Source organism: Heteronotia binoei, chromosome 21 (genome assembly GCF_032191835.1).
Source record: "Heteronotia binoei isolate CCM8104 ecotype False Entrance Well chromosome 21, APGP_CSIRO_Hbin_v1, whole genome shotgun sequence".
In the NCBI taxonomy this organism is placed as follows: Eukaryota; Metazoa; Chordata; class Lepidosauria; order Squamata; family Gekkonidae; genus Heteronotia; species Heteronotia binoei.
In genome coordinates this window covers 69,555,934-69,580,687 of record NC_083243.1, presented here as the reverse complement: position 1 = coordinate 69,580,687, position 24,754 = coordinate 69,555,934, and the positions used below count along the sequence as shown (strand labels likewise).

The 24,754-nt window shown below is 41.4% G+C and overlaps 1 protein-coding gene across 3 annotated transcripts in view; it reads left to right on the top strand.

The window, feature by feature from the left end:
- DPH6 (diphthamine biosynthesis 6) overlaps positions 1-24,754 on the top strand; it is a 474,406-nt gene that overhangs the window by 3,913 nt on the left and 445,739 nt on the right. For all 3 annotated transcript variants that reach the window (XM_060262114.1, XM_060262113.1, XM_060262115.1), the window contains exons 2-3: positions 2,401-2,495; positions 5,571-5,764. In XM_060262114.1, the coding sequence (XP_060118097.1) occupies positions 2,401-2,495; positions 5,571-5,764 (289 nt within the window). The remainder of the gene's footprint in view (positions 1-2,400; positions 2,496-5,570; positions 5,765-24,754) is intronic.

Below are 24,754 nucleotides of genomic sequence, written 5' to 3'. Positions count from 1 at the left end.
CTTGATTATCCCAGATGGTGTGGCCTAATATACTAATATTAGGGGATGTGGTCTAATATGCTACTGAGTTCCTGCTGGGCTTTTTCTACAAAAAAGCCCTGGACCTATGCATTTGCGGATCGGGTGTGTTTGCATGTGTGTGCCAGATTAGGCTCTCCCCACATGACTTCAACTAGAAAAACAATTATTTGCATTAATTTTGCTGGCCTGAATCATTCTCCCTCGGCGGAGCACTTTTTATAAGTTGATAATTTTTTATGACCTGTGAATGATGTTATAAGTATCCATATGGCCCTTGGCAGAAAAAAAGTTCCCCACCCCTGTCTTAGAGGAAAGTCTTTTGAAAGCTTTTCTTTAGGTGTTTCTTTTCCAATTAATTTTTAAGACATCTGACAAAGTTCTCCTCCTATGTGTTAGCTATCTATTGCTAAAGGGAGAATTCCACATGCAGATGTGCTGGTGGAGACTTCCCACCCTTGCAGAAAAATATTGGTCAAAGCCACCCCTTTGCTCTCAAACTCCCCCCTCCCCAAACCTGTCTTTAATCATGGTTGATTACATGTGCACTTCTGTCTACCATCAGTAGTCAACTAAACAGTAAAGGACAGCATACAAATAGCACACAGCTACTGACCTCACAAAGGTGAGGGCCCAATAGAGGGACCATGGCTCAGTCACAGAACAGCTGCTTGCATGCAGTTCCAGGTTCAATCTTTGGTATTTTCAGTTGCAGAAACAAAAGTTACAGTAAAAACATGTACCACCCATGTAGTGTATGCTTGATTTTTTTCTTTACAAGTGTGTTGAGTAATTCTCATGTTACATTCAATGTGTGTATGGCTAAGTTTATTTATATATATAAATATATATATTTATATATATATATATAATCTTATATATATGATTAAACAGTGGTTTAAAAACCAATCTAATAAATCATATATATATATGTATATATATATATGCATATATATATATATATATATATATATATATATATATATATATATATATATATATATATATGAACATATGAAGCTGCCCTATACTGAACCAGACCCTTGGTCCATCAAAGTCAGTATTGTCTTCTCAGACTGGCAGCGGCTCTCCAGGGTCTCAAGCTGAGGTTTTTCACACCTATTTGCCTGGACCCTTTTTTGGAGATGCCAGGGATTGAACCTGGGACCTTCTGCTTCCCAAGCAGATGCTCTACCACTGAGCCACCGTTCCTCCCATATATATATATATATATATATATATATATATATATATATATATATATATATATATATGATTAAACAGTAAATATATATATGTTTAAATGATGTGTTTGATTTGTCCAATTGAATTCCTTGTGTCCAAGTTATTTTAAAAGGTTTATTAACTGCTGCTGTTTCAGTAGTCTTCTTCATACATTCTTTATTAGTCCTTTTTGAAACTGGTGTAAAGGTTTTTCCCCCCCATTTTCTTTATATGTGCTTACTTTTTTCTTTAAAGTACAAATCCATATTGATGCTTGGAGAAATAGTAGCAAATCGAGCATTTTCTTTTTAAAGCCCGGGAAATTATCTGTAAAGAATCAAGCATTTGTGCATCACAAGTACTTTGGTATTTAGCAGCTTTTATTCTGCCTAATGTCCTTTGCAGCTAAATTGTCTCTGATGGCAGCCTTGCACCCACACAACATTGTTTTGCATTTCTGATTCACCCCATGTGAAGTCACTGAGAACTGAGATTTAACAATAAGTGCTTTTAAAGCTTGCTCTTCTGTTGCAAAAAACTGTCTCGTGTTCAAGACTTGTTAATAGTTGCGTTCAAGCAGAATGACACTACACCAACTTATTGTCATACAAAACTCCAGACGATAAAATTCCAAGCCTTTCCTCCCTTTGATGTACAACAGCCCTTTAAAAATCTTTAACCAATATTCTGTACATTGCTGGTTGCTTGTTAGAATAGCAGTTAAAAACTTCATAGGATGTTGTACTTAAGTAGTGACCTCATTGAAGCTATTTTTTAAGGCCATAATTGTATGTTTGCTCCAGAGAGTTAGTAGTAAGAACCTTGTTCATGATCCTGTATTCCGTTATTTTCTTGGGGCTGTGGGCTGGGCACACAAAGCTTTCTTCATATTCAACAGAATGTGCCCTTTTGTGCTAGTGTGGAATGCCATCCGCACCCCAGAGCTCCAGAGTGTTTATAGATCAGGATGTATATCCCAATTATGAACATCCAGTTTCACAAGCATTTTAAAAAGCAGTTTTTTTAAAAAAACATTCTATTTGCATAATGTCATGTGTATATTTTGTTGTTTTGAAAGAAGTAGCATAACATTACAGGGCTGTTTTTAGTAATCTTGTTTAATTATCAAATAATACATCTTTTTTTCTTTCTTTCTAGTGGTGGAAAAGACAGCTGTTACAATATGATGCATTGTGTTGCTGCTGGGCATGAGATCGTTGCCTTAGCCAATTTAAGACCTGCTGAAAACCAAGGTGAGAAGTCTTCATTTCTTGTAGAACAGCCCTCAAGCTCTTCCCTTATACCTACTGTACTACATACCCCAGAGTGAAAGAATTTGTCAAGGGATTGTATCCAGTGTCTAGAGTTTTCATCTATAGGTACCTACCTGTATGCTTGCTCTGAAAATAGCAGTTCTCATTTGAGATGAGAAAAATAGCAGGGGGAGGCTTATCTTCCCTTTCCCTTGTGGCATGATTCCAATATGAATTGGGGCTACATATGCCTTCCACCAAGAAGAAACACACAACAATGCTGGGAGCTCCATATAATTTCCAATGTCATGTCTGGCTTGGCCATGAGTAGACTAACTTATAGTGCCATGCAGGGCAGAACTGAATCTTTTCTGTGTAATGCACATTTATTTTCTGTTGCATGTTTGTAACGGTTTTGTTTTGTTTTCTTTTTTTTAACTGGAAGAATAGGTAGAAGAGATTAGTCTAGAGTGATTTATTTCCTTAGCAGCTTGGAAAACAAACTCACTGTAATCTTGTTCATTAGTTTGTCTTTATATAAATGAATCCCCTTCAGAAATGTGATACATTGTTAAAACCAACAAAATGACTACCTTTAAGTATTGCTGAAGGTATTTTTTATGGCATGGGATGCTCATTTACATTTTATAGCATTCTTAATCCAGATGTGGTTGACGATGTTGCAGCTTATTCCTGCTGACATGCTGGCAAGATCAAGTACCAGTGTTAAAACTAGCCTGTGTCCAGAACACCATTTCAAAAACTTGAGGAAAGAAAAAGGAAAGGTCCCCTGTGCAAGCACCAGTCATTTCCAACTCTGGGGTGACGTTGCTTTCATGTTTTCATGGCAGACTTTTTACGGGGTGGTTTGCCATTGCCTTCCCCAGTCATCTACACTTTCCCCCCAGCAAGCTGGGTACTCATTTTACCGACCTCGGAAGGATGGAAGGCTGAGTCAACCTCGAGCCAACTACCTGAAAACCCAGCTTCTGCTGGGGATCGAACTCAGATCGTGAGCAGAGCTTAGGACTGCAACTTTCACGTTTTCATGGCAGACTTTTTACGGGGTGGTTCGCCATTGCCTTCCCCAGTCATCTACACTTTCCCCCCAGCAAGCTGGGTACTCATTTTACCGACCTCAGAAGGATGGAAGACTGAGTCAGCTTTGAGCCGGCTACCTGAAAACCCAGCTTCCGCCAGGGATCGAACTCAGGTCGTGAGCAGAGCTTAGGACTGCAACTTTAACACTCTGTGGCACGGGGCTCTCTTTCAAAAACTTAAGGACACTTAAATTTTCTTATAAGGGAATGATGTCTTTTGCTGATTTCTCCTTCCCTACTGCAACACTATTCCTTGGTGGTGGGAAAGTGGTACTAATCAATTTTAATAAAATTTAAAGGCATGGGTGGATGCTGGCCACTAATTTATTATTTATAAAGTGCATCAAAGAAATAGGTTCTATACAAAAGACCCAAATAGACCTTGGTGATAGACTTTCATGTGTTTCGTAGGAGAGGTATGAAAAAAATTGTGATTCAGTTACTTGCAGGCAAATACTTATTGCTGAAGAATCCTAACTCAAACAGGAAGGGGAATATAAGTGGTAGATGCTGTGATGCCTTTTACTCAGAGATCCTTCCACCCTCCACAAGCTCTGTTACATGAGTTCAGGTTTACACGTAGTTACAGTTACAGTATGCTACTTGCCTCTTATCTATTCATTAGGTAGAGATCCCTGAGTCCCCTCTTTCCTCTTTCCCAGAGACTTCACCAGACTGGACAGGCTAGTTCCAACTGTCAATCACCCTAGGCACTTCATAGAGCTGGGAATTAAACTCTCTTTTTCTTTTTACATTGCCACTATTTATTCACAGATGTATAGCAACTAAGCCATGCAATTGCATATATGCATTTCTTTTCCTGAGGCAACAGGCATCCAGTCAGGCATCCAGTCAGGAGGTTAATACAAAGGGAGTCAATTTTTATGGAAAGTTTAACACAACATGGGGAGTGATTCATAAATATATACATACAAAGTTTCTCAGTTCACACTTCTAGGGCTCTTTGTTACAAGATAGTTTTTACTCAGCCAATGTAATGCTACTTTTCTGGCTCTCGCTAGCTCAGAACTGTCAGCTCTTACCCAGGTGCTGCTCCAAATTCCCACTGAACTGAACTAATGGGTACTTTCATCTGCTCCTCTCACCAACATTCTGTCAGCTTCCATTGGTTGCTGTTAGGGGGAGGCAGAACCTACCCTCTCAGTCACAGATGCTTTGCCTGCAGAAGGTCCTCGATTCACTCTCAAGCTTTTCTGGTTGTAGGTTCTTGGGAAGCACAACTGTTGCAAGCTGGACAAGACAATTTTGGTCTACACAGACAAATGAAATGACATCTCAAGGAAGCTTTATATAGTTAGATGTATTAAAGAATGAGTGTCTTGAGCATCCCAATCAAGAAATGTTCATTGCATATTTTGTGTGGAGCTGGTCTGTTTCTAAAATTGACGGTGCAGACCTATGCAGTTATTCTTTTCCAAGCCCATTCATTTCAGTGGGCTTAAACTGGAATGACTGCATAGGAATGTACTCTTTCAGGTGTGAATGATCTTTTTTGGTTCAGAGTTCTTGACTCTTGTTGAACAAAGTAGCTGTTAATCAATGGATTCTGCATAATGCTCAGATCTTATGTGATATCCTATTGAATAGTAGGATTAGCATATCAAAGTGGTTTCTTTTGAAAGCAGAACCTGAGTATGGCTTATACCGATGGAGGCTGACTTGAAGCTGCATAAACCGATGCTTTATAATTAAAATTTACACACTGCATCGCTATTGTTTTAATGTGTATAATCAGACTGTAGTCTTGAGAGTTAAATGGATTCTGTGGTTATTTCTGCACTTGCATCATGATAGTTTCAAAGGGCCAGTACTTATTGATCAAATTAATCAGGACATAACTTGCACTTGTGATGGGGGTTATAATAAGGAGGGGAATTAGATGAGGTTGTGAAACAGTTGGCTGGATCCAACCTTAGGTAATGTAGTTTTAATCTTTTGTTTATCTCTGTTTCAGAAGGCACAGATGAACTGGACAGTTACATGTATCAGACAGTTGGGCATCATGCCATAGAACTTTATGCTGAAGCAATGGGTTTGCCTCTTTATCGTCGCACCATTAAGGGTACTAGTGTGGACACTGGCAAAACGTATACTAGGCATGAAGGTGACGAGGTTGAGGACCTTTATCATCTTCTAAAACTTGTTAAGGTATGTTGCCCAGTAGCTTTAATTAACTTAAAAATAAGAAAAAGTTATTTACAAATAAGATTTGTAGATGTAAAGCATGTAGTTACAACTCTGTATTCATTGGTGTTTTTACTGTATATCCTATTTTTCCCCATAGATTATAAATGTTGATGAAATGGGTCTTAGTTTATAGCTTTTCCTGCACTTGATTGTAGCTTCCTGACTTCAGGCTAAAGACCCCATTATAGTAGTAAAAACTGATTTATGCTACAAAATACAGTAGATATACATAATAGTTTTTGCTCCCTGTGAAGGAGTGAGGAATCAAACCTGGTTCTCCCAGATAAGAGTCCACACACTTAACCACGACACCAAACTGGCTGCTTGAATGCATTGTTAAATGCATGGTTGAAGGCAAAATGGTTGAATGCATTGTTTACATCATTTTCCTTACTCAGCTTGGTGGTGATATTCAGATAGTTATGTTTAAAAACCAGTAACCTATTGGAAGAGCGAGCATAAATTTATTGAGAGTTTCACTCAAATACTCATTTAAAGCTTCTCATTTACTTATTTGAAAGATGTGTTTCCATGTGTTTAGCTACATCCTTATCTCTGCCTGTCTAATTTTATTTCATTCTTTCTCTATGGAGTTTAGGACGATGTATACAGTTCTCCCCTCCTCATTTTGTCCTTACAAAAACCCCGTGAAGTAAGTTAGTCTGGAATATATGGATTGGCATAAGGTTATCTGTACTCTTTCCTAAGTGAGGATTGAAGAAGGGTAGAATCAAAGAATCATAGAGTTAGAAGGGATCTCCAGGGTCATCTAGTCCAACCCCTTGCACAATGCAGGAAACTCACAAATACCTCCCCCAACCTTCCCAGTGACATCTGCTCCATGCTCAGAAGATGGCAAAAAAAGAAAAAAAATATCCTCCAGCATCCTTGGCAAAACTGGCCTGGAGAAAAATTGCTGCCTGTTCCCAGAGTGGTGAACAGCATTTCCATTGGCATGTAAGAAAGGACCACAAGAACTAAGCACTGATGCAACCCTTCTGTCCTCCTCATGATCTGCCTAAATTCACAGGATCAGCATTGCTGTTAGATCGCCATCTAGCCTCTGTTTAAAAACCTCCAAAGAAGGAGAACCCACCACCTCCTGAGGAAGCCTGTTCCATTGAGCAACCGCTCCGTCAGGAAGTTCTTCCTAATGTTTAGTTGAAAACTCTTCTAATTGAATTTCAACCCAATGGTTCTGTTGATACAGTGCAAAATTGCATTTGCTTTTTTAGCCTTTTTATCACACTGATGACTTATGTTCAGCATGTGGTCCACTAAGACCCCTAGATCCTTTTCGCACATACTACTGCCAAGACAAGTCTGCATCCTATAATTATGCATTTGATTTTTTCTACCTAAATGCGGAACTTTGCATTTATCCTCATTAAAATTAACGTTATTTGTTGTATTTGTTTTAGTCTAGTTTTCCAGCCTTTCAAGACCATTCTGTCTTCTGCTGTATTTGCAACCCCTTCCAATTTAGTATCATCTGCAAATTTAATAAGCATTCCCTCTATTCCTTCATCCAAAGAATTTATAAAGAGGTTGAACAAAACAAATCCCAGAACAGATCCTTGAGGCACTCCACTTGTCATTCCTCTCCAAGAGGATGAAGAACCATTCACAAGTATTCTTTGGGTACGATCTGTCAACCAGTTATTGATCCACTTAACAGTAATAGGATCCAAACCACATGCTACCAATTTGTCAACAAGAATATTAGTCCATAGCCTGATGCTTTGACTCTGACTGTGCATTGGAAAGCTCATGTCCACATAATCCAAAATCCACATAAGCAATGGTACTTATTGTGTGTGTGAAGATACACCTTAACCAGATACACCTACTGTTCTTGAAGGTATAAGAACACTGACAAATGAAACAGTAATTAAATTACTTTAGAATTTGAAGATGATTTCATTTTTGTTAGTTTGTTATTATGGTGTGAACAAGAACAGTTTAATTGAGAGGATAACAGACACTTTATGTGGGGGTTGGGTGATGTTTAGAGTTATTGCTGTTTTCTTGGTCCAAATTTGTATTCATGAAACAAGGCTAAAGTCACTATTATGCTAATGGCTGAGCAACAGCCAATGATTTTCAATAGGATACTTGTTGGTATTGTTCTGTAAGAAAAGATTATCAGCAAAAGAAATATGGTTTCTATCAGTTGGAATATAGTAATCTTTATGTTTCTTCTGAACTGGAATTTCCTTTGTAGAACAATAGATGTGCTCCACTACAGAGAGATCTGTGATAGGTTCGGCAGAATATTTTTTAGTATGCACAGAGCTTCAAGGAAAAAAAATAAGTTGTAGCATACTCATTTGGTTCCTGTTTAATCCTGACTTTCACTTAATTGATCCAGGGTTCAATAGCAATTTTACTAATCTCAATTAAAAGTTTTTTACATTCAAAATGGTGAGTGATGGAGCCAAGGGTTTGCCTGAGTAAGGGTAGAACTCCATGAATGCAGTGGCAGGCTGTTTATATAAATAAAAGGCAATACTGTTGGTTAGAAATCCATGTGATACTTTCACATATGTTTTACTTGTATAGAGCCTTTCTCTTCAAGATCCAGGTATGCAGGTTCCCTTGGACCTGGTGTTGTTCCTGAACACTCAGGTGTCTTTTATCAGCTAAAGATGGTTTGTGGGGTTCAAAGAGGGATAGAGGCTGAGGTGTTGGAAGGAATAAACACATGCACAACCATTTCTTGGTAAAACAGGACCACAGCTTGATTTATTAGTACAGATAAAGGAGCAATGCTGCAGGATGGGGACAGATCCAGGAATTGGGTGACCTGCCTGCTGCCCGATGAGCCCCTACCCCAGCCTGGGGCATCAACTGTGGAGTGACAGGATACCAAGACACTGTGGGCTCCAACCTCTACAGCCGCCCTGAGCCTGCTTCAGTGGGGAGGGTGGGATATCAATCAATCAATCAATCAATCAATCAATCAATCAATCAGTCAATCAAATAAATAAATAAATAAATTACATGGTCCCCTTGCCAGCTGATGGTGGAAGCCAGCTGTCAGCCTCCACCTGGGCATGCAGCTGAGTGCTTCCAAATCCCAGGCCCCTTTATGGGAGCCCCCCAAATGGGGGAGGTGGGCACAAAGGAACAGCCTCTCTCTAAAGGATGTGTCCCAGTGCCCAAACTGCACTGTGGGAGACCACTGTGCCCCACTCCCACCAAAGCTTCTAAGCCTGTAGCCGACCCAGCAAAGCATCCAAGATTCTGTACAACCAGATGTCCATGCCCAACTCTGAGAGGTGCACACCATCACCTCAAAATAGATCAGGCTATGGTCGGATGTGCAGTTTGATCCAGTGTGGCCCCACCTCTAATTGATCTTTTTTTTTTTTTTACTGATAGTTTTGATCAGACTTACCCCCTTAACTCACTTCAGTGCACTTTCACCCAGTCCTTGATTGATCAGACACAGTAGTCAGGGAGGAGGGAGGAGGACAACCCTTTAAAAATAATTTCTCTTCCTAGCATTTGCACAAGCATTTATGGGAAGTAGTGCTTCAAGCTCCTGGCAGAATGGCTGCAGCTGGTGGCCAATGAGATTCCTAAAGGAGACTTCTGGGATATGTATTTCAGAGTGGGTGAAGTTTTTTTGAAACTGCTTTTGATAAATTCAAATGTTTAAAAGCTTGGGGGGGGGGTAGAAGAGAGAGAGAATAGGGAAGCGTCGTCCTATGTCCTGTGTGCTGATGCCATTTTTATTTAAAACTTTGAAGCAAAGCTGGAGCCCCTGGTTTTGTTCTCAGACTCCCTCCACTTCTGAAACACTCATCTTGTCAATTGACTCCTTCCACACACTGCGTGCTGTAAAGCTGTACGCAGGAGAAAGCTGAGACATGCAGGGGTCTTTCTTTTGAATTTTTTAAAAAAGAAAACACAGTTTCAAGAGGCTGCTGTGAGGGAGAGAAGGTGAGGTGTGAATATGCAGTTATGTGTGCCTTGCTAACTGCCTCAAAAAAAAAAAATGGCACCAAACTGGAACTAAACAATCTGACTTCCCAAACACTGTGAGAGCATGATGGAGTGATCAGACTGCTGGAAATGTGGGGTGAAAGTGCACACACCAGGAAGAATTGGACTTTCACTGGTGTCTAATCCATTTCAAAGAGAATTGAGCAGCTCCACCTATCTCACAGGGTGTCTGTTGTGGGAAAGGAGGATAAAGGAGATTGTAGGCTGCTCTGAGACTCAAAGTGAAGGGTGGGATATAAATCCAATATCTTAGTCTTCTGTTCCTATGAAGAGTGCTAGATAAGGGCATTTGCAATTGTAGTTCCTTCATGTGAACTTGAAGTATTACTGTAGTGTTTTGAAGAATAAGACTTTACTGTGTATCATTAGCACTGCATTGATTGTTCAGTTTGAATCAGGTTGCACCATTTGCCTTGACTAATGGAAAATTGTTAAGGGACATGTCCCCTCCCCTCCACCCAACACTACATGTTTATGTTGGAGCATCTGTTTGCAATACTTGTGTAGAATCATGCTTTATGACAGTGTGCTGGCATCATCGTTGGTATATATTATTCTAAATTTTTTCCACACTGGTGCAGCAAATCTTGGGATTAGATTGTAAGAAACATAAAGTGAGTGTATTATGGATCGATTTAATTAAATGATTAGTGACAGGACAAAGTTTCTTTTCATTTTCCTTCAGACAGCATGGACTGAATACTTTGCTATTATCTTGAGAATAACAGTCAGTTATGACATAAATTAATGCTAATGTTAAATCTTGACAACTTCTGCTTTGGAAGTTTGTGCATGATATTTATAACTATACTTGAAAGAGATGGTATCAAGTTGTCTTGGACTAAATAAGTAAGGGGTGGTTTTTTGGCTTCTTTTTTTGTTCTGAGAAGATATTAATTCCACTGCAGGAGAATTTAAAGATATAAATATATGGATTCAATTGCATTAATGATAGACATCATATAACCATGCTTTTACAGCTGAATTCATTTTGAAGTTGGTTCTAAAACTGCACTTGAAGAATTGCATATGCCAATAAATAATTGGGTAATTTATAGGAAAAGAGAGAGTGCTTCATGTTGGTTTGTGATAGTCTTAGGAAAAGAATGAAGGCCCTGACCCGGCTCTTGTTGCATGTAACTGGGTACACGGTGGTAGTGGATAAATGTGTTTAACTTATAAATACACAGCCTGTCCAGTGGTCCTACATAAGAACATAAGAGAAGCCATGTTGGATCAGGCCAATGGCCCATCCAGTCCAACACTCTGTGCCACACAGTAGCAAAAAAATTTATACATACACACACACTGTGGCTAATAGCCACTGATGGACCTCTGCTCCATATTTTTATCTAAACCCCTCTTGAAGGTGGCTATGCTTGTGGCCGCCACCACCTCCTGTGGCAGTGAATTCCACATGTTAATCACCCTTTGGGTGAAGAAGTACTTCCTTTTTTCCATTTTAACCTGGCTGCTCAGCAATTTCATCGAATGCCCACGAGTTCTTGTATTGTGAGAAAGGGAGAAAAGTACTTCTTTCTCTACTTTCTCCATCCCATGCATTATCTTGTAAACTTCTATCATGTCACCCTGCAGTCGACGTTTCTCCAAGCTAAAGAGTCCCAAGCGTTTCAACCTTTCTTCATAGGGAAAGTGTTCCAGCCCTTTAATCATTCTAGTTGCCCCTTTCTGGACTTTCTCCGATGCTATAATATCCTTTTTGAGGTGCGGCGACCAGAACTGCACACAGTACTCCAAATGAGACCGCACCATCGATTTATACAGGGGCATTATGATACTGGCTGATTTGTTTTCAATTCCCTTCCTAATAATTCCCAGCATGGCGTTGGCCTTTTTTATTGCAAACGCACACTGTCTTGACATTTTCAGTGAGTTATCTACCACGACCCCAAGATCTCTCTCTTGGTCAGTCTCAGCCAGTTCACACCCCATAAACTTGTATTGGTAGCTGGGATTTGCAGTATGAATGAAAATGTGTTTCATCTGTATCTCTGAACTCACATTATCTGTATAGACATTCGCATAATCTAAACAGATTGCTTCTGTGTATGAGATTGGGACATGATTTCTGTCTTTTTAATGTTAACAGTACTGTCAGCAACTCATTGTCTTGTGTACACCTCTTCGAGGCTTTGTGGGGAAGGTGGGATGGATGTATAACTTTAAAATAAAAAGATATTCCCCTTCCCTTGGAACAATCAGTTACTAAAGTAGAGGTCATTCTTCTCTCCTGATAAAGCAATTAGTCTAAGGCAGGGGTCCTCAAACTACGGCCCGCGGGCCAGATGCGGCCCACTGAGGATGTTTATGTGGCCCGCCGGGTTATGGCAAAATCAGACCGGAAGTGACGTTCGACCTAAACTCGCGTTAGCAACGCACACTCCGGCACTGGGCTGAGGTGGCGGAGACAGAGTGTGAGGTGATACCGAGGTGAGGTGAGTTCCCAGGCCGGGGTGTGTGGTGTGGGGAAGGGAGAGAGATGCAGAAGACAGAGAACTGACGGCCTGCGGCCTTGTACAGTAACGGCAGTCTGGCCCTCCAACAGTCTGAGGGACAGTGAACTGGCCCCCTATTTAAAAAGTTTGAGGACCCCTGGTCTAAGGCATATAGGCCCATACACAGAGAACATTCTGCAGGAGCCAAAAGTCTCCAATGATTCTTTTACTTTTCTGAGCTAATGTTTCAGATTAGCCATGGAAGATACTCAGCTACCGTCCTGGCATCTGCTGAACGGGCTCTGTTGTTAGTCTTTATATGCCTTGCGCCAGTGGGAGGCATTGGTGGGCACCAGAGATAGTGTTGTGCTGTGTTGATTTTGAGATTTTAATCTGTTATGAACTGTTTATTTGTACTGTTACTAGGCTGTTGTGACCTGCCCTGAGCCTGCTTGTGAGGAAGGTGGGATATAAATCCAATGATAAATAAGTAAATATTGTTGGCTTGTATTTAGTCATAAAATAATGGGAGCCTGTGAAGAGAATCTCTTGAAAGGATTGTACTTCAGAATAAGACATCAGTCTTCATCTGGAGAAAAGCTTTTTAAAGCTTTCCAAGTTGATCAGTAGATCTGAGATGGAGAAAAGGAAGTACTTCTACAAGGAAAAGATAATTAATGTGGAATCTGTTGCCCTAAGCTGGTTTTAGAAAGAGATCAGACAACTTCATGGGGAATAGTAGATCCATCAGATAGCCACAATGACTAAACAACATATCCATGATGAGAGGTAGTAACCCTATGAATACCAGGGTAGGGGTAATTCTGCCCCTGAATTATGCAGCTGAGAATATGAGCTTTTCACACAGCCTAAGTATTCCGGTATGGAGGTTGGTCAGTTACTGAACAGTAACGGGTTTCTGCTGGCATTTCAAACAGACCCGACTCAGTAACTGGCTGCTACCGGATTACTGTCACCTTTTCACACAGTCCCGCAGCTGTCCCGGTAGTGAGGCATGCCTGAGTCATTACTAACAAAGAGCAGCTTCTTCCAGTTTTCAACACCTCCTTCCGGGTTGAAATTGGTATGGGGCGCTGTGTGAAATGTCCAGTATCTAATCCGGGAGCAGTTTTCGTGCCCTTTTGCGCCCAATCTCCAGCTGTTTTGGGAGGGGGGGAACGCTTTTTAAGGTCGCTATAGCGCTATAGCGATGTCTCACAACAGCACCACCATATGGATAGCTGGGCTCCATTGAGATGACAGAGATCACCGCCACTGAAACTTGGTAACAGGTGCTCCATTGGATGCACAGATCAAGCGGGAGATCAGGGCACCAGGCATTGGTCTGTCACCTGTTGCTATCACTTCCATGGCCACACGGGAGTCAGGGGAATGTAATTGGTTTGTAGGTGACTCTGAGGCACTTTTTTTTCGGGGGGGGGGCTGTTGCCACCTGGAGAGGGGTTGCCAAAGGGCAGCAGGTTTCGACGGGAGAACATACCAACAGTGATTGGTGAGACAGATGTTGCTAACGCAGCCTGATGTGCACCCATCCATGCCCACAGGCTATTGGCTGGAAAGTGACTTGTACCAAACTGCAGCAGGTATAAATGTCAGTGGGGGAAGCCACAGATTTCTGTGGGTTGTAGTTGGTGAGCGGATTGTCTGGTTTAATAGGTTGGTAAGTGGTTTGTCAGGAATTGTGAAGAGGATGAGTGGGTCAAGAGGTGTAGCTTGGAGTGAGCAGGAGATTCTGGATCTCCTAGCAGTATGGGGAGATGATGCTCTGCAGACATCCCATAGGAATTATGCTTGCTATCAAAAAGTCTCAGCTGAGATGGCCAAACGTGGCCATGACAGGACAGCAGAGAAATGAATGTAGGAGTAAAATCAAAAGTCTGAGAGCAGAATACAGGTAGGTAATTGCACATAATTCCAATCCTGTAAATAAAAAAGTCACATGCCCTTTTTATAAGGAGCTTCATAGAATACTGAAGGGGGAAGGAAGCGTTAAGAAGGCTGTCTGCCATCACCTTTCTGGGTGATCAGCCATCAGACCATGGCAAGACTGTGGGCATGGATGGGTGCACATCAAGCTGAGTTAGCAACATCTGTCTCACCAATCACTGTTGGTATGTTCTCCCGCCGAAACCTGTTGCCCTATGGGCAACCTCTCTCCAGGTGGCAACAGCCCCTCCCCCCCCAAAAAATGTGCCTCAAAGTCACCTACAAACCAATCACATTCCCCTGACTCCCGTGCGGGCATGGAAGTGATAGCAACAGGTGACAGACCAATGCCTGGTGCCCTGATCTCCCACTTGAACTGTGTTTCCAATTGGGCACCTGTTACCAAGTTTCAGCGGCGGTGATCTCTGGCATCTCAATGGAGGCCAGCTATTCCTATGGTGTTGCTGTTGTGAGACATCGCTATAGCTCTATAGCAATCTTAAAAGATGTTCCAAAAAAAAGCGCCAGAGATCGCGTGCTGGTGGGCAAAAAAGGGCACGTAAACGGCTGGCGCTGGTGGAAGCGAGATAAAAGCGAAACAGTATGAAATGGTTTGCTTCAATCACAGAACCCTCTCTCTCTCGGCTTGGCTTCGCGAACGAAGATTTAAGAAGGGTGCAATAGTCCACGTTTGCTGCAGGCTCGCTGGTGGCTGACAAGACCAATGTGGGACAGGCAGGTCCGGCCACAGCGGCTGCAGGGAAAAGTCTGATTTAGGGTTGGTCCTGTAGCAGTGCGATTCTTCCTCAATCTCCTTTTGTCCTCAAGACCAGCTATGCGTGTGTTCTCAAAGGAAGAGACAGCCTGGTGGATGGTGTGCCTCCATGCTTTGCGATCTGAGGCTAGGTCAGACCACTGGTGATGGTTGATGTGACAGGTGCTAAGGGATTTCTTCAAGGAGTCCTTGTACCTCTTCTTTGGTGCCCCTCTATTTCGATGGCCGGTGGAGAGTTCGCCATACAGGGCAATCTTGGGAAGGCGGTGGTTTTCCATCCTAGAAATATGCCCTGCCCAGCGCAGCTGCGTCTTCAACAGCAGTGCCTCGATGCTGGTAACCTCTGCCCGCTTGAGGACTTCAGTGTTGGTCACAAAGTCACTCCAGAACCCTACTGGAAAAAAAAACCATGTTTCTGAAAGCTCCCATCCCTGTCTCAGATTACTTCAAGGCGGCACAGTACCGATTCCCTTCCGGTTTCCACTGGTAAGTGTGAAAAAAGCCTGTGTGTCTTGTGTGATTCTGGGTCCTGCCCAACCCAGTACTAGTATAGTGCGTGCATCGTTTTGGTTTTTAATATTCTATCAACAGGTCAACTATATGCTCTTAGTATGTCTCTTTCTGCACGATTGTTGATTAGTAACCTGGTTTAATTTCAGTGTATATTTGAGCAATGAAGTTAGGCACTGTGCTCCAAAAGAGGTTTGCAAGACTGCAAAAGAGGTTTGCAAGACTGGGAACTTTGGCTTTGCACTAGCAACAAGCTTAGAGTGAAGTCCTGTTCCTGTTTACTAAGAAGTAAGTTGTGCTATATTCAGTGGGGTTACTTTCTTGTAAGTATGGTTAGCATTTTAAACCAGTGCACCTCCCATTAACCAAACAAGTTCCAGGCTTTTGGTTATTTCAGAACTTTTATTTTAGATCAGTTGTGTTGTGAACTGTACAGAGCTCTTCTAGAACATTTTTCAAACACATGAGTAGGTGGCTGTGGAGGTTGGGGTGGGCAAAATAATGAACAGAAACAGATTTCATGATTGCATATACTTTGGTTATAATAATTGTGAATTTTTATGTTGAAGCGTAAAGTGCTGAAGTGCAGTTCCCAGTTACCCTTAGCCTCTTACCTTGCCTGTCCATAAATTTTCTGTCAGAAACCAAGGCTCAATCACTCTGAATCTTGTGTGTTAAACTTCTAATGTTCTTTTTCAACATTTAAAACTATTGATAGAAGTTGCTGTATGTGTTTGATGCACACAATAAAATGGTATCATCTTTAAACCATTGAGTTGGATCCAGAGCATGGTTTTACTCCATATACATTGAAGGCATGTACATTTTGCATACAAAATGGTTCATTTGAGAGGACCCATCTATGTATCTGAATTTGACATGAGCAGATGTATATGAAGGGCTGAAAAATACTAATCTGTGCTTTTATTATACTGAATTTTATAAATCTGTCCCTGCAAACATACTTTTAGTTTCATGGAATTATGATTTTACTTCATCTCTTGATTCTGGACTGGTCTGTATACTGTGATTGCCTTGTGGAGGTCACCCTGAATTTTCTTTCTAGGAGCTGTTATCACATGGTCAGCAGTTTATGTGCAGTGGTTTGCTATGCATGTCAGTTCCCCCCTTCCCCCCACCCGTGCCAGCATAGGCCTTTTTTCCCCAGTCATTTGCACTGGCTTTGAGAAAATTACTCTCTGTGGTGAGCTGTTGCACATGAATGACTTGTGATAATAGCCGCCACATGAAGCGATTTAAAGCAGACTCCACATGGCAGCACAATATGTACTGTCCAGCATCAGTGGTCTGTTTTGCAGGGTGTGCATTCCAGAGAATAAATTTCTCTGGCATGAAGAACTTTTAGCTTTGTTATCATCTTCCTATCAACGCTACTGAACAAAAGTTTTCAGTATGTAGTAAAGTGGTGGCACTGTTTTATAGCTCAGTAATCTGTACAATGTCTGTGTGAAGTAGAGGAACTTTGTCACATTGGACGGATGGAAAACTGAGGCTGACCAGCTTGCTTAAGGCCCACTTAAAAAGTAACTTGTATGTCTAATCACTGTGCTTCACTGGGATTGTGGGATGATATAGTATTCATTTAGTGCCAGAACCAGGATTTTTGTGGCTCTGGAAAAATGGGGGAAGGCAAACAGAATCAGCACTAGCTGTTCTGATTTTCTTCAGTGCACCATGAAAGTAAGAGTGGGGATGCTGTTAAGGCCATGAGCCCTGTTCTGAGGTTCAGATGCACAGGAAACCTTGGTTTGCCTTGTTTGGAAGTGTACTTTATATACAACTGCTAGCTGTTCTGATTTTCTTGAGTGCACCATGAAAGTAAGAGTGGGATGCTGTTAAGGCCATGAGCCCTGTTCTGAGGCTCAGATGCACAGGAAACCTTGGTTTGCCTTGTTTGGAAGTGTACTTTATATACATTCTGATTGGTTGTTCAAGAACTTTCCAAGCATTTTTCTTCCAGCTTCTAGCACCTTGTGATTCCCTGTCTTTAAGTACCTCTTGGAATCTATCACAATGTCCTTGTTTGCCTTGTATGCAATTCCTATCTTGTTTAATCTGCTATTGTTCATATTTGTGGTGTTAGTGCACTTGTTATTCATATATCCTCATTCAAGCAGCTGCTGTTTCTACAAAATTTGGCTCCAATTATGGTATTTTCTCCTTCTTCATTGAAGCATGCCCACCAACATAGACGGTAAATAGCAAAACCAGTCACTTAAAAATCCAACTGAGCATGGCAAACCAGAAATGAAAATATTGTGCAATATGTATATTGTGTGAAAGGCATCATAAGCTACAGGAAATGTTCACTGTAAAGAACAAAGCACTTAGCCATTCACCTAAAGAATCTTTGGGGACTAGGGATTTGTGTAGTCAGCAGCCAATGGCTCATGGTATTCTTTAATAGCAGAAGAAAGATCCCAAATGATTAGCCTATTTGGTTTGGCATCTTTATACCTATTATACCTGTTATACATTGTGAGAATTCACAATTTCAAACAATGTTTGAGTATTTGAGTTGTGGCCTTTATAATTAACTTCTCCCAACTCATGATTTCAGTGTTTGTTTAAATATTTTTATTCTGTCTTCCTTTGAAAGAGATGCAAAGCGGCTCACAACAAACTATACCATGAGGGAGAATCCATAGACATAAAACCGTTTCCATGTTTGCAAATTCCAGCAGCCGGGTTCGTTGGGACTGGGTGGGACTGCACTTCATCAACTTTTGGCCTGTCAAACTATCAATCAAGAGTACTTGTGTGCCATTGGTTGAGTCTGCTCTGCTTTCCTGCCCAAGTGGCTGTTGCTACCCAGCTAAGCTGATTTTGTCAGTAAAATGCAACAAACCTTAGATCTGGCAGTTACTGCCTTTCCCTACTCTCCCCCATTGGCTGAGCTGCCTGTCGCACTGATTCACAGAGGAAACCTTCCTTCGATTGGCTAAGGAAGGAGGAGAGAGACAGCAGAGAAAGTCAGGGACAGACTGTTGGTCTGAAAGGGATCACTAAAGGCCTCTGAGACAGAACTCATTGGGCCCAGTGCTGACTATGGCTGCCAGACTGTTGGTCAGAAAGATGTCACTACAGGCCTCTGAGGCAGAACTCATGCGCTGACTTCAGCTGCCAGTTCAAGGTTGGTGGAAAATCCCTGGAGATTCTGTGGTGGAATTTGAGGAAGGCATAGGAGTCAGTGGGGGTCGTTTTGTAGAAAAATAGGTGGTAAAGCTCATCCAGGGATCGTTATGCAGCTGCATCTACTATTCAGTGGGCTAGGTGGGAAGGAGGAGGTGGAACCCTCAGAAAGGTTCAGGAGCTGTGCTCCTGTGAGCTCCTGCTGAATCTGAGGCCTGGGAGTCAGGGCTTCAGAGTAGGGCCTGCCAGACACAGGCTCTTGCTATGGAAGCTGACTGGGTGGTTTTGGACCAGTCACAGACTTTCAGCCTAACCTGCCTCACAGGGCTGTTGTTCAGATCACACGGGGGGAGAGGATAATGGTATAAGCTGCTTTGCCCCCCACTCCGTGGAGAAACACTGTCCTTTTCCTATATAAAGGCTGCGGGGAGGGGGGAGGCGATGGAAACCTGTAGTCAGAGGGGCAAGTAAAGGGAAGGAGATAGGGTTGCTAACTCCAAGTTAGGAAATTCTTGGATATTTAAGGGATGGGGCCTGAAGAGGGTGGGGTTTGAGGATAGGTGGGACCTCAGACTGGTGCAATGCCATAAACTGCAAACCGGAAATAGAAAAAGCACTAGGTTCATGGTTAATTACTGCAAAAAAGAAAATGAATTTATAAAGAATAAGCATGAATGAACAACATCAACAATTCATATGCACAAAATGTTGCAAATTGACAATATTGACTCAAATTGTGAAATTGACAATATTGGTTTGAGTCAGTTTTGTCAATTCGCAACATTTTGTGCATTTGAATTGTTGATGTTGTTCATTCATGCTTATTGCGTATAGAATCCTGTAAGGATTCTAAAAATAGGCACCATACGTTTTTAAAATTCAAAAACAAAAGAATGTTTATTGGTTTACAAAAGGTAAGGGAGAGGAATAAAATAATATTATTTAGTGTTATCAAAACAAATCAGTGGACAGGCAGAAAAACAACACAAACAATCTCTAAACTCCAGAGAGTTATCAAGTTGAGATAGTTATAAAATATAAACTATAAACAAGCAGGCTTTTTATAAATACAAGAACTTTGGACAAGCAGGCAGTGTCTACTTGGCACTATGAACATATGAAGCTGCCTTATACTGAATCAGCCCCTCAGTCCATCAAAGTCAGTATTGTCTACTCAGACTGGCAACTGTTCTCCAGGTCTCAAGCTGAGGTTTTTCACACCTATTTGCCTGGACCCTTTTTAGTTGGAGATGCTGGGAATTGAACACCTGGGACCTTCTGCTTACCAAGCAGATGCTCTACCACTGAGCCACTGTCCCACTAGGAACACCTTGCAGTCACTATGGTATGGCCTTCTCAAATCATAAAAATAATAAACTGCCATTCACATTGAGGACTCCTGACTTGTGCCAGCTCAATATTCCCTCACAGATGTGCACACTAGCGTTCAGGATTCACACTTCTAAGAGCTAATTTCTAGCTCCTCACTCCTGTGTGTCCCACCCAGCTAGATTTCTAGTCTGTATCTTGGGATTCGTTCTAGCGACAAGAATCCAATCCTCTCTTCAGAGTGTTAGAGAGCTTCACTATAAGTCTGTCCTGTTGTGCTGACAGACCTCCACAGAGAGTTTTTCCTCACAGAAGGTGCCTGGCTGTGACTCCCCTTCTGACCAAAAATTCTCTCACTGACAGGAGTTTTTTATTCAGCTCTGTCCACACAAGGAACTTAGCCCCACTGGCTGTTCTCAGCTCCTTCTAGTTGCTTCAGCAACTGACCAGCCTAAATACACAGTCTTCATTCCTAACTGTTCAGTACTCAAGCTCCAACTGAACTCAGTCTAAAACCCTGAGGTGTTTTACTTCCCTCCAAGCGTCTCTCAATTCACTACATTTCTGTTTCCATAGCTGCGGCCCAGCCAATCCTTGCAAGGCTGTTCCCAGCTTCCAGGCTAACTTGCCGGAGTCCGTCACAGTTATATTTGGATTTGTTCTATTCTTATGGCTTAACTAGAAGTAAGGCCTGTTGTGAAGAAACATACAAGTGCCCCCTTGCTGTCTTCCCACCCACCCAACTCAAAGCAGTCACTCCCCCCTCAACTTCCAGGGGACATGATCTCTGCCATCTGTAATTCTGAGTGACCTCCAGACCTCACCTGGAGATCGGCAACAGAGGTTCCCTAGAAGGAAATGGCATTGTACCTGTCTGAGGTCCCACCCCTCCTGAACCCACACCATCTCCAGGCCCCAGGAATATCCAGGAATTTCCTAACCTGGAGTTGGCAACCCTATCTCCTTCCCTTTATCTGCCCCTCTGACTTCAGCTTTCCATCACCTTCCCCCTCCCTGCAGTCTCTACATAGGCTCTCTTTCTCCATTGTGTGTGGGGCGGGACCAAAGAACCTTGCATCATTCTCTTCTCGCAACCCTGTGAGAGGAGTTAGGTTGAAAGTCTGTGACTGGTCCAAAATCACCCACTCAGCTTCCACAGAAAGAACCTGGGCTGGCAGACCACACTCTGAAGCCCTATGCCCTCCTCAAACTCCACCACAGAATCTCCAGGAATTTTCCACCAACCTGGAACTGACAGCCCTAGTCAGGACTGGCCCCAGTGAGTTCTGCCTCAGATACCTTTCAGAACAACACTCTCTCTCTGATAACATTATTGGTCTTAAGCACCCTGCTTATTTGTCCACCCTGCAAAGCAGCCATTTTCTTCAGGGGAAGTGATTTCTGCCAGCTGGAGATTAGTTGTAATCCTGAGTGATTGGCAACAATGGTTCCCCAGAAGAAAATTGCTGGTTTGCAGTTTATACCAGGGGTTATTTTGTAGGAAAAAAGGTGGTGGAGCTCATCCAGGGATTGTTATGCAGCTGCACATACTATTCAATGGACGAGGTGGAACTCTCAGAAAGGTTCAGGAGCTGTGCTCCTGTGAGCTCCCACTGAATCTGAGGCCTGGTTTATACCAATCAAAAGAGGAAGCCATGTGAAACCGAAAATGGAAAAAGCACTAGCCTCACGGCTAATTACTGCAAAAATAAAATGAATTTATACGCAATCTCGGCTTGGCTTCGCGAACGAAGATTTAAGAAGGGTGCAATAGTCCACGTTTGCTGCAGGCTCGCTGGTGGCTGACAAGACCAATGTGGGACAGGCAGGTCCGGCCACAGCGGCTGCAGGGAAAAGTCTGATTTAGGGTTGGTCCTGTAGCAGTGCGATTCTTCCTCAATCTCCTTTTGTGTGGGTGCCTGAGGTGACAGGGAAAAATTCATAGTGACAGGGAAGGTGACAGGGAAAAATTCATAGTGGTCACCTTCCTAAGCTGACCCTTATTGGTTCCTCAGAAGAACATATTACCAATCAGATACACCAATCTGATATACATATTACCAATCAGCTGCCCTGAGCCTGCTTCGGTGGGGAGGGCGGGGTATAAATAATAATAATAATAATATTATTATTATTATTATTATTATTATTATTATTATTATTATTATTATTATTATTATTATTATTATTATTATTATTATTATTATTATATAGAATCAAGTTTTGATCCTGTGGTAATTCTCTGCGACTTCAAGGGACTTTTTTTTTACCTTCCCTTCCCCCTGAAACCCAATGTGTTTCTCCTGGGGTATGGAGGATCCCCAGGAACAGTATGACAGGGAAATTGGTAAAAATTGTTTCCCTTTCTGTTGCTAGAAGTTTTCTGTGGCTTCCCAGCTAGCTTTATCAGCTGTGTTTAGCCTTGGTTATGAAAAGCCTATCTAAATTACACATCCTTTCAGGAGTTTTTTGAAGGCAGGCAGGGAAGATTATTCCAGAAGGATGGAGTTATACACACACACACTCTCACAGCTTTTTTGTAGAAAAAGGCCTAGCAGGAATTCATTTGCATATTAGACCACACCTCCTGACACCAAGCCAGCCAGAACTGCGTTCCTGTGCATTCCTGCTCAAAAAAGCCTTCACACACACACAGAGATCATTTAAAACATAATTGCTGTGGAAAACATACTGCTCCTTGGCTTCCAAATACTTTCTCAGGTTAAAAGATCTGGTACTGAACAACTTCCAAAAGAGCATTAAGACCTGGAAGTGAAATTAGATCAGGGTGGGTTATTTCCAAGTAAACATAGTGGGTCTGAGTGGCAAACATCAGTTCCAGAAGCTGCCCCATTTTTCCAGATGTTTAACTTCTCTATCTAGAATTCTTATCATCTGAATTTTTTCCTTGTGGTTAATCTGAAAACTAGTGAATATGTTCTTGCTACGCCAGGATTCTGCAACATTTTTCTTCCATAAGAGACTTCTTTTTGACCATGAGAAATTTGCACTTTTAGGTTAATTGCATTTGCAATGAATTTGTTCCTGTTAGGTGTATGGAATTGTTTTCATTCCCTCCAGTTCTGTTGTATAAATACTGAATAAGCAGAGACAGCAGGGCTGGTGGTGAAAGATGGCTAGAAAGCCTCTTTTATTCCTTTTTCTGATCAACCTTAAACCTCTGATTGCCAGCTTTTCCTAATTTTCTGTTTCCAGGGCACTACTAAGGTGACCTTGCCTGCTGAATATGGTGTTCTGGATTTGTAAGACTCTTGCATGTATTCGGAAATGGGCAACCTGGCATTGTTTACAGGACGCCAAATGAACTGTGCACTCAAAGCACATTGATAAACACACATTTCCTCCTTTTATCAGAGAGAATACACAATGTGAAATATGAGTTTCCAGTCATAATCATTCCTTTCAAACCTTTTCCTGTTTAAAAGTTGGACTTCACTAACTGGGTCTGTCGCTAGTTTTTTGGGTTTTTTTTTTTTAGTCTGCTTATCAGTAGGTAAGTCCAATGCTTACCTAGTGTAGGTTTGGCAGTGCTTCCGAAGAAACTTTCAATTTATTAAGAAGGGAGTCTCATCCTTCTAAATGCAAAGTGAGCACTAATTAACGGTAATGATCGCTAATCACTTTGCTTTTATATTCCTTTAGAAGCACTGCTATTATCCTTAAGTGAAATGCTTATATAGGAAAAAAAACAATGCTGTATGTCTTGGTACAAGCAGCTTTACTCACAATCGAAATTTCAGTAAATTAACTGGCATAGTTTTCAAATGTTGCATGCAACATGCATAATCATGGATTTTGTTAATATTTTTAAAATCTTTTTAGTATACATGTCATTAACATGATATAATAATTTCTGTTTTGTGAAACTTCTCAAAATGCTTTTTTTTTGCTTTACATAGAATGCAATATAATGCATGGTTTGGGGCAGCCTCAGTTTAAAAAACAGTTTGATGAATGGATTCTTATTAAATAAGACATGAGAACTGCACTTGCTTTTCATTTTTAAAGAAAAAATAGAACTTGAACATTTTCACTTTGAAATAGGATGTTTAAGTATGTAACATTCTAACATGAATATGATTTCAGACCAAAGAAGAAATAAACTTTTTTTTTGTTTTCTCTTTTTGGTGATGGATGGAATGGGTGACATTCTGTCTTTCTTCCTCTCCACAAGATTTGCTTTGCCAGCAAGTAAGCCAGGGCGAATGATTAAATGAAGTTTAAATCTAGTGAAGCATCACAGAACATGATATATGTTTCAACACCAGAAGTAAATATGCTGATAAATCAATTGCACACCTCTGGCAGAGTTGTGGTATTGTGGTAAATATGGGTTGGGGTGTAGGTAGGCTAGATGTGGAAACAGTTACAGGACTGCTTTACTATATAGTGAAGTGCATTTGGGTGCACTGACTGCACATTCCCAATATGTCAAAATGGCTGAGTGAATTGGTCTTTATAATGCTATTGAAAGCAAGGAAGAATTTAAGAAAAAAACCAAGCCTTTTACTGAATATTTCAAAATATTCCGTCCTGAGCCCTACGGGGAATGGGCAGAATAGAAATATATTTGCAATAGAAAAATAAAATGGTATCCAGCTTTCGTTGGAGTGCATCAGCAATGATTAATGATATAAGTACCCATAATATAGCAACATGGAAAATGATTTTGTGTAGACTAATTCAGTCCATGGACCAGCTTGGACCTTTCTATTTTATTTTTTATCAAAAAAAACCCCAGAAGATCTT